This window comes from Pagrus major, chromosome 12 (genome assembly GCF_040436345.1).
Source record: "Pagrus major chromosome 12, Pma_NU_1.0".
Classification (NCBI taxonomy): domain Eukaryota; kingdom Metazoa; phylum Chordata; class Actinopteri; order Spariformes; family Sparidae; genus Pagrus; species Pagrus major.
This window is the reverse complement of record NC_133226.1, coordinates 5,615,666-5,626,484: the sequence shown is the minus strand read 5'-3', so window position 1 is coordinate 5,626,484 and position 10,819 is coordinate 5,615,666. Positions and strand designations below refer to the sequence as shown.

The 10,819-nt window shown below is 42.5% G+C and overlaps 1 protein-coding gene across 1 annotated transcript; it reads right to left on the bottom strand.

Annotated features, from left to right (window-relative positions):
• Nucleotides 1-7,558: 7,558 nt before the first annotated feature.
• spp1 (secreted phosphoprotein 1) lies at nt 7,559-10,562 on the bottom strand. The gene is made up of 7 exons (XM_073477433.1): nt 10,509-10,562; nt 10,314-10,355; nt 10,122-10,196; nt 9,376-9,438; nt 9,127-9,258; nt 8,661-8,996; nt 7,559-7,972 (listed from the first exon to the last, which is right to left on the bottom strand). Exons 1-7 carry the CDS (start codon nt 10,560-10,562, stop codon nt 7,559-7,561), a joined length of 1,116 nt encoding a protein of 371 aa, XP_073333534.1.
• Between the last annotated feature and the right edge of the window lie 257 nt (nt 10,563-10,819).

Genomic DNA, 10,819 nt, shown 5'->3' with positions numbered 1-10,819 from the left:
TCAAACTTTTTTACCTCGTGACCATGTTTGGCAACCCCCAGTTTGAGTAAGGTGAATATGAGTTTAACATTGTTTTGTAGCCTATTTCTAAAAGCAAAGAGGGAGCTGGGGACAATATAAATTAAACTCATTTTTAATAAATGTTTTCTATGATTTCTTTTTTTTTTTTTAAATCTCCCATGATGAAGTGACCCAACGTGGGGTCTCAACACAGGGGTTTAGAAACTGAGGAAGAGAAAATGTTTTTATTCTCACAGAGGTTTCTACTGTACAGATGTGTATATAAGACTTGAAGATTTATGAGGTAATTGGACTGTCCTCTTGTGGTGTCTAGCCATGCATGTCATTTTTGGTTTTATGCGTTCTGGTTTTATAATAGCCATCTCTGTGAATTCTGCAGCTGCTCCAATACATCGAAGGCAAACAGAGTTTGATTTGTGGACCCTTTAATGTCACTTCAATCTTCTCCTGCACTTTGAGTGGGCAAATCACGTGAGAAACAGCTCGTCCTGCCCTGTAAATGTGACCATTCCAAATCAAATATGGCTCAAGCTTTCATGGTTTGGGGTTTTGGTGTAGCTATTATTTCCTGTTTTATTTTGTAAGGTTTGTCTTGTTTTCCCTCCCTTGTGATTGTCCTGATTGTCTTCACCTGTCCCTCATTAGCCTCTTGTGTAGTCCATGTTTCCCGCTCTCTTCGTCTGTTCTCTTGCTGTTTTCCCTGCTCACCTGTCTTCAGTTGTCTTCACTCCCTGTGTGAAGTCCTCGTCCTCCCCTCTCTCTTTGTCAGTTCGTCTGTTGTTGTCATGCATCTACATTCCTGCTCTGTTTTCCCCATGTCAACCCTGGATTGTCTGTTCTCTGATCCTGTTTACTCCTCATGTTCCCAGTGTTTCTTTGGTTTGTGCTTTATTTAGTTTTTGTATTTTTTGTACTTCACTATTTATTGGATTTGCCTCCGCCTGCTTCTTGTGTTTTTTGCCACCTGACCTTTTGTTTCTTGTATTTTGTACAGCTTAGGTGCACTATTGCAGAGACATTTTAATCAGAAAAGATATCTTTATTGACTGTTTTTTTCTGCCTAAACAAACTAAATAATCAAACTCTATTTGTGTTCATGACTGAATAAAGTGAATAAACAAACTGACCTTAAAGGACAACACAAGTTCATACTGTTTTACCTTGTTTATATGTGGCGGACCCTACCACCTTTCTAGCTTCAAACAGTGTTCTGGGGACTTTATTTTCCTCCGAGAACAGCTTGTTTGTTCACTTGTATTTCTGAGTTTGTATTATTACCTCATTAATATTGTAAATATTAAAATTCTGAGTTTGAATTTCTTCTCCAAAACTATGTAGTGCTCCTTTAAAGCTTGCCTTTTGTTCCTAACCTGCCTGCCTGGGTCCAGCTTTTTAATGTTTCTTTGTTATTTGTAAGTAAGATAAAATACTGCATGTGATTCAAACCTTTGCCTTTTCAGTCCTATTTTTTTTTGCAATTGCTTAAAGAAATCAAGCACAGTTGACCAGAAGCACTGTCAATGACTCAGCCCCATCTAGTGGGAGAAGTCTGTCATTACAGTCTGTGTCAAACAGTTTCCAGGTTGATATGTGGATCTGTCCGCGTGCACGAAGCCAGGTCCATAAAGACATGGCTTGTCCTGACCTCAGTCCCATCCAACCCCCTAAGATGACCTGGCACACCGACTAAAATCCAGACCTTATCACCTAACATCAGTGTTGGACGTCAATAATGCTCTTGTGGTTGAATCCCTGCAGTCAGGTTTCCAACATCCGGTGGATAGTAAGTCACCAGGCTGGAGGCTCTTATAGCAGCAGATGAATGCCCGTGGTTTTGGAATGACATGTTTCGAAAGCGTATATGGGTATAAAGATGTAATCATATGTTTATACTTATCTTGTGGCGTCCAAAACGAGCAGGAGAAAATATGGCACGTACTCACATGAAGAAGACTGAAATCCATGAATCTAACAGGATGGGTTCGCCTCATCAAAACCAAGTGCCCTAATTGACATCAAGCTATAAGTAAATTACAATCTTTGACCTGGACAGTGACGTACAGCCAGTGAGGACAGCTCAGTTTCAGTAACCAGAGCACTTTAAATTAGAGACCTTCTACACAGTGCTGCACAGGAGAAACTGTGGTGGGTCCATTAAAATCCTACATGTTGTTTTTCTTTATTTCTTGACAGTTTGGTCTCTGAACACACTGGTCGGCTCAGACAAAGTGACTGATTTTCAAGAGATTTATTGATCGAGTCATCACGTCTCAAATCCCACTCACACTTCACTCACTATGACTCATGGATAAACACAGTAATCACAATTATCCAGTTATTAATTTAGTCATCTACATAAAAGCTCAGCTCAGGCTTGTTTTTACGATGCTGGATGAGCTGTCGGCAGGCTCTCCCTGAAGGACTGGCACGATGCCAAGGGGAAGAGGACAGCAGTGATGGAGGCCAACCCCTGCAGGATTGGTTCATCATTCAATAAACTAAAAACCTGTCAAGAAACATGGTTTGTTAGAAGTTTGAGGGGGGCTACAAGACTGTTCAAGACGTGAACCAGCAAGAGAAGGTCAGATAAAACCAACGATCTTCTTTTAGTTCCATCAAGAGACCGTTTACACTTTGTAACAGGCCAAAGATAATATAAAAAAAAAACAAAGTGCATTAAAATCCTCATTTGTAAATCCTCAACTCTTTTCTCCTTAAATCTATTAGCATAGCCACAGGAGCATGCAACACATGTTTTCTAAGCCCTGCTGGCTCTGCCCCTGCTGACTGTGTCTGTGTTGACAGAAGCATTAACACAAAAACTTTACAAGACAAAAATGTAATGTTCATTTTAGTAAAATAATCTCCCTAATAACTATACAGCAAAAAGAAGAACTTTATTCTATAAAGGCGATAAAGATTAAATGTGTGAGATTTTGAACATTAATGTTGCAGCGAACAACTATTTACTATGTAAAGATATGTAAAGTAATGTTGTCCTGAACACATGAAGTCTGTGTGAGCTTCTCTGTTCTAAACAGTACACTACAGTGTGGTTCTGAGCAATTCGAGGTGAGATTGCAGCATGCAGTAACATGATCTTGATTCCTATTTGTTAAGCACCGCCTAGTTTGTCAGTTTGATCTGAGTTTAGTGAGCAGAGTGGGTTTAGATTCTGCTTTTTTTAATCTCCCAACTTTATTGAGTTGTTTTGGTCTGAGATGCTGGTGCTCAAGTGCAATATCTAGTGGCAGCAAAGATCACAATACACCAATCAGCCATAACATTAAAACCACTGAGAGGTAAAGTGACTGACTTGATCATCTCGTTACAATCAAATGTTCTTCAGGAGAAACATTGGGCCCTGGCATTCATGTGGATGCGACTTGATACACCACTTACCCAAACACTGTTGCAGTACCCCCGCCCTCATGGCACCAGTGTTCCCTGAAGGCAGTGGCCCTCCCAGCAGGACAATGCTTCCTGCCACAGGAAAAAAAAAACTGCTCAGGAATAGACCGAGGAATGTGTCTAAGAGCTTGAGGCATCGACTCCCAGATCCCAGTCCCATCGAGCATTCATGAGACGTCCCTGCACAAGTCCGGTCCATGGCGGCCACATCTTGGATCAGACTGGGCTCTGCCCCATCGAGGCATGGAAACAGGATCTCTGAGGTCGTCCTGTGGTGTCTAGCACCACGGCGATGGTGGCAGATGCTTTGAGTTCTTTAGGCTACGAGGTAGGGCCTCCATGGATCGGACTTGTTGAGGGACATCCCATAGGTGCTCATGACAAGGCCTTGAGCTCTTTATCACATTCCTTGGGTCGTTCCTGAGCAGCTGAGTGCATTGTTCTGGTGAGGGGGACCACCGCCGTCAGGGAGCACCACTGCCATTGGGGGGGTATCCATATGAAGGCCAGGACCTAAGGATTCCCAGCAGAACATTGCATTGTAATGAGAGGATCATTGTTATTCACTTGTCACACCGGCCATTTTGATTTGTTGTTGCCAGAACTGCTCACCTCCTCCCTCCATCACTGCTAGTTAACTGGTAACAGATAACCAGCTAATAGCAAAATGATAGTACAATATCACCTTTCAACACACAGACTGACTGACATGTGCCAGCTGTTACTACCGTGGGCTGGCTGTTTCCCTCATTTGTGGAAGTACAGAGCCAGAACAACAAAGTTAAAAGTTTGACAAAGATGATTATTAAATATGTTTAAGTAAATTTAATGACAATGATTTCTACGTTCAATTTCAGGGAGTCCTGGCTTGTCTTTGGTCCGGTGATAAAACACACACAAAAGAACCACCATTGCTACAGTATTCATGTCTATGATAATCTTTATTGCTTTACATCGCCAAACTCACAAAGGCGTGTCTGTGCACATTTATGTGATTTATTTACATGACATCTTTTAGCGTCTGTCTTTATTTTCTCATGAGGGATAATAAATCAAGCCATGGCCTGTCTGTGCACAACTGAACATAAATCACTTACATCACTTTGGTGGAGGCTAGGAACATTAAAGACATCACAGTTACATTATTAAACTCACTCTCAGTTAAAGGTTATTGCACAGCAGACTTAGCTTGATAACCAAGGGTACATTTTAGAAGTGTTATCAAAGATACAGTATATAGTCATGGAATTGTCTTTTTTAGTAGCTTAGGTAATTAAAAACCTGTTTTATATTCCAAAGCTGATGTTCAAGTGTGCTTGTAGCACACATCCTTTTTCTTTGCAATCCTGCACATACTGAAACAAAATGTGGTGTAAATTAAAACAGTATATATCGGCCTGTTTTCAGTGTTGCTGTGTATATGTGTATTTTCTAGACATCACCGTCGGTTCACTGGTGTATGTTCTATTCTTAGACTAGCAGTTCAGAGTTGCAACAGGAACATCAATCCTACACTTTTACCTGTCTCGTCTTTCCACCCGAGGGGCTTCACCGTCGCAGTCTGGGGGCTCCGACATACGAAGGCTGTAATCAGTCAGAACGCCCTCTGTGTTTATATGTCTATACAGTGTTTGACAGACGATACATTAACAGATGAGGAGAAGAAGTCTAGACAAACACTAAGTGCTTTTATATGATACTTCTATAGAAATAACTCTCACATTTTTGCCTAAAGAGGACACTAGCAGGTCTGCGCTGTGGCCCAGGTTTTGCTCAGGACATTTTCACATGCACAACACAGGTTTGGGTCAATAACATAACATCAATATACACTTCACCTTATATTATTTTCAATATCAAAATTAAAGGTATAGAGAATGTGTACTGATAATCACACCACTCTGCAGCAGAATCATCCCTGTTCCTCATCAATCACACATATTTTTTCAACAGGTCGTGACTTGCCTGGTAACCTGATTTGGCTGTGTGTTAGATGGTTATTAATGTGTAAAATTATGGAGAAAACATGCAAAGAAGAATATTCAACAGGGTAACTAGAAGTTAACTGTTTAAAAGTTGTTTTTTTTAGGGTGAGCTTTATCATTGGGGGTTGTGTGTTTGTGACGTTGGCTACTTGATAATAGTAAAATATTGTAACCTGTTGAACGTAGCTACAAAACTACAGGAGGCAGCATAACCGCTAACTGCTGCTCACTATTCTCTTTGCCATGTTTGGCTGTATGGACTAGCTGCCGTTAGCAAGTGAGCTTAGTTAGCCGTGCAGCCAAGTGGCTGATTTGAGTCTGCCACCTTGAAGTGGAGCAGGTTAGCGTGCTAACTTCAGTTGACATCTCTGCAATACGTACTTTAACGTAAAGTCAACACTGCAGGCCAGTGTCCAACTCAAGTAAGCCAACAGAAGGCCAGAGTTTGAAGCTGTGAGAGATTACCTAGGTAGTTTCATTCAACAGCATATCAATCGCTATAGTAGTTTGTATCGCCAACTTGTAAAACACACCAAATTAATGATTACTGCACAAATGCTGCATGTGCACATGCTATGAAGGAATAATTCAACATTCTGGGAAATAAGCTTATTGTGAGGGGCTTCTGGAGACTTGGACAATGAGGGCGAGGAGATAATCACGTAAGTTTTTTTGGGTGAACTGTTGGTTACAGTCCTGGATTTAGGTGATGATTAACCTAGCTCCGCCTAAAGGCTGAAAGCAGGAGGAAACAGCTAGCCTGGGAGTTTTGTGCAGTACAACAGCTGGGAGTCATGTCATTACTGCGTTAGTGCAAGGCAACCAGCAGAGATGCTGCACAGAAGGCATGATGGATGAATGAACGGTCATCTTTACATATGGATTCCTTTACTTCTCTTTCAAACCATCTGTCTTCTCTGGCCAAGATGTTAACTGTAAGGACACTCCCACACAGAGTTTAAAAGCCTGCAACTCCCCTCCAGTTAGTTAGAACTGAAGAAGCCTCTTGGATAAGAGGTGAAACGTCTTCCAGAAACTGAAACAAGTCCAGTTGCCTACGATACAGCTCTTAGAATTACCATGACCTGGATGACTGAGAACCTTCATCAACATCTCCTTAGTCCACTTTAATTTTTTGAGCATTTCTGTGTATAATTGTTTTATGACTCTCTCATGCGTTGTGTTTTCAGCTTCTTATATCCATCTTCTCAGCCATCTCACCACCCTTTATGTCTTTCTATCTAAAACAAATGCCAACAACCAGCATCTCTTTTTATGAAAAAGATCTTTATTAATTTTTTAGAAATGGTACAATATGTTACATTACAGTAAACAACATGGGACAAACAACATGTAGTGTAGGTAGGAACTGTGCAAATGAATAGGACTGTGTTGTATGTATGTATGTGTGTACTGCATCTATACATGATTGAACCCTGTACCTCTTGTTTCCATCCTTCTATCTACACCAGCAGATTTGATATTAGCGAGCAACAAAGCTAAGCCACACAGGCAGCAAATGTGTGGCTTAATGTCAAGTATAAACTCTATAATGCTTGAAATGATTACAAGTATTTAAATAAACTGTTCTCTTATTTCGTAAGCACAAAAACAATGTAGGTTTGCATATTGCAGTTATTAATCAATGATTAAATGCAGTGTTGTGCTAGTGTAGATATCAGGACTCGACTGTGTGTCTTAGTTCTTTTCTAGTTTTGACCTTTTACCCCACAGAGCGGAGAGTGGAAGGGGAGAAAGGTCATGAGGTGAGTCAACCTCCTGTTGCAGGTAGCAGTCGTCAGTTTCAACATCCTATAAAGTTACATTGACCACTTTTCCCCTGCAGGGTCAAACATGGGATTTACCAGGGCAACGAGACCACAGTATGCTGGAGTTAATGGTTTATTTAAATATAACCTGGAACACAAAGTATTGCTTTCTCCCAAAAGATGCACAAAGTACCACAGAAATCGGTTAATCACATTGAGAACAATAATAATAACTGAGCCCTGGATGTCCCTGTTTGGCCCTGCAGTGGAATGTGGCTCTGGAGGGGGCTTTTTACACCTGGATGCAGCGTGCGCTCTTTCTGTGAATCTAACAGACACCACCGTCCACTCCCTTTCCTAGACGGTCGGGGCTTATTTGGCAGTGATGACCACTGGCATGTCAGTGGTGGTGTCAGGTCCCGCCCCCTTCTCATCTGAGTCACTCTCAGCGCTGTCACTCTCATCTGAATCGCTGTCAGCGGCTCCGGGTGTGGCTGTGGCCTCCTCGCTGCTCTGGCTCTCCTCGTCCTCTGACTCCTGGCTGGTGCTGGTGCTGTCATCTTCGCTGGCAGTGCTGGCGCTCTCCTCCTCCTCTTCCTCTGGGGTGCTGGAGCTCTCGCTTTCGCTGGTGGTGGCGTCGCTGGTGCTGGTGCTCTCCTCCTCTGGGAGGGCGGCCTGGCGGAGGTCCGGGTCCTGAGAGGTGCCTGAGGAGGTGTCCAGGCCCTGGGTCTCCACATCAGGGGTGCTGGTGTCCTCCTCCAGGATATCAGAGTGGACCTGAAGAGCCTGGAGGTGAGGCAGAGGAGGGATGGAAGGGTAAATTTGCTTGGTTTGTGTGTAAGTTGATCGTAAATAAAACACTGCACTAATGGAGGAAATAGCTGTCTGTTCATCTTTTTATTTTAGTGAGAGAAAAGGACGTGATGATTCTTTTGAAGTTTGAAAAGAAATTACTGAAAGTAGTTGAAGTGGCAGCTTGAACAGCTTTAGTAAAAGTAGTTGAAGTGGTAGTTAAACAGAAGAAAGAAGTTGAAGTGAAGGTAAAAGTGCTAAATTGAAGTCAATTAACAGCACTAAAGGGGATTAAGTGAAGGTCCTAAAGAGAGTTAATCAGAGTGAAAATATAGTGAATATAGTGAAAGTATAAGCACTGAAAGCAGTTGTGTCAGATAAAGTGCAAGCACTAAAGGAAATTTTAAAACGCAAGCCGAAGTTGTCTACTAGTGAAAGCAAGACAAGGGAAGTGGAATAGAAGAATTAATTCATGCTGTAATATTTTGTAGAGTTTAGCTATATTCGGCATTAGTTGGGCATTTTGTAAATCCTACCCACGTGTGCTGATGTTGGGAAGTACAAGGTAGAAGGTAGCGTTTTTGTAATTGCAGGGGACAATTTGACATCGGATGTTGCTTGCACCAACACACCCTACTGTTTCACGGCCTAACATTCTCGGGAAGCTCAAACTAACCTTTACCTTGTACACCTGCAGTGACTTCTCCACCTCATTGCCGTCTGTCATGTCGTAGGCCGTCTTCTTTCCTGTGCCGACCAGCTCGTAGGACTTGTAGGGAACAGGAACCTTGTGGTAGGTTTTTTCCTCCACGTAGTCAATGGACTTGTAATCGCTGGGATAGCCTCCGTAGCTGTCGCCACGGCCTGAGTCTGTGTCTGTGACGATGGTAGGCTCGATGGGCCCAGGAGTGGTTTCAGCCACGGGTGCGTCTGTGACGATCACAGGGGCGAGGGTGGTGGGAGCAGCGGTAGAGGACTCGCCTGATTCGGAGCTTTCGCTATCCTCCTCCTCGGTTTCCTGGAGACACAGAGGTGAGCTGTCAGAAACTTAGGCTTATTCTACAGTTTCAGCAGCCAACCATGAAAAGAAACCTTCTATGCAGTAAACTGTATATAGCCATATGTGTCCTTGGCATGTTTTTACTTACACTCTCCTCTGTTTCATCGTCGTCATCACTGTCTGCACTGTCTTCACTGTCCTTGCTGTTGACAGAGGCTGTATCTGAGGTGGAAGCTGTGTCTGAGCTGTCAGATGCGACTGGAGCTTCTGGTGCTGCCTGCTGCAAAAATCACAAAGTCATGAATGTAGTCAGACAAAAGATGTAAGAATCTGACTGTTTAACAAGGCGTGTCCTGATGAATAATGATTAATTTGATTTAAGTTGCTGATCTCTCACCTCTTCTTCATCTGAACTCTCGGAGCTCTCTTCTGAGCCGGCAGCAGCTGCTGCTACGACGTTCTGCAACATCGGACCAAATGAATATGATTAACTCTTTTTTTCAATTAACTGTTTTATTTATTGCATCTTCATTTATGTCCCAGTCAAAGAAGACATATTTGTGGAGGCTCTTTGCCTTTTTGCATCACCAGATGTTAGCTTAGACAGCTGAGATGTTAAACTTCAAAGAGCTCAAACCAGTTGAGGTCGTTAGGGAGTACACATAGTGGTGGTATACCAGCAGGGAATGAATGTCAGTCATTTTGACCAGTAGGACCACATCAGACCTACTCTACTTAGTGTTGGTGTGCTTGAAACAGAGCTGCTGTTTTGAACTCTTTTCACAGGATGAGTAGTACTCCTTGTGACACGTAAACTGAACATAGCATGCCAATTTATGGCCATTTTCATGTCAGCTTTTGGTGGTACAAACCACTTTGGGGGCGCCCTGGGTTTCTAGGGCCCTGGGGTGATTGCCTACTCTGCCTGTTTGGTAACCTAGCATTGAGTAAATGGATTGTAAAAGAAAGTGGCTACCTGTGTAAGAAGATAAAAGGTATAGGAATAGAAGAGGGTATGTGAGAAAATACAAAAGAGGAGATATGAGAGGTGAACAGAAGAGAGCAAAATAAGACAAATAACCAAATGAAACAATGAAATGGCAGGAAAAAAAGAAGGGTGGATTAATTGAAGGGATATTTTACCTGTACAGGTGCTGCACGGGCCTGAGGAACCACTGCTGCCTGTTTTTTGGGGGCTGGAGGTGCTGGTTTTCTCACCTGTGAACACAACCAACATCAGTCAATGTGGCTGTCTCTTTCTCTCTCTTTCTCTCTCTCTCTCTCTTTCTCTCTCTCTCTCTCTCTCTCTCTCTCTCTCTCTCTCCAGATACTCACCACTTCCTCAGAGCTCTCTGAACTGTCAGTAACTTTTCTTGCCTACAAAGCAAACAAAGATATATACAAGTTGTATCAAATGTGAGTAAATACACCAAAACTACTGTCGAAATTGATGGAAACTAATTTCAAAACTGGAATGTGATTCTCAGTTGTGCAAAAGTTATTGTCAAGTTGACAGAGAAAATGACTCACCGGCCGGCAGAGGACCGTGGCGAAGAGCAGGACGAATACAATAGCCACCTTCATTGTGTCACAGTTTGGTGTCTGGATGGGGAGGAAAACAAAAGCGCGCAGGTTCAAGTCACACAATAAAACATCATCGTACAACACAATGACACAATAAAACATAATCATGATACACACAGTTGGTACGACACCAAAATACACGCCGGAGGTCATAACTTCACAGGAAACACAATGACATGTCAAACTGAAAATGAGCTCCAAGCCTCCACATTAGTCCCCTTGCCCAGATTCCTTCCTAAAAATGGAGGTTGTATGGT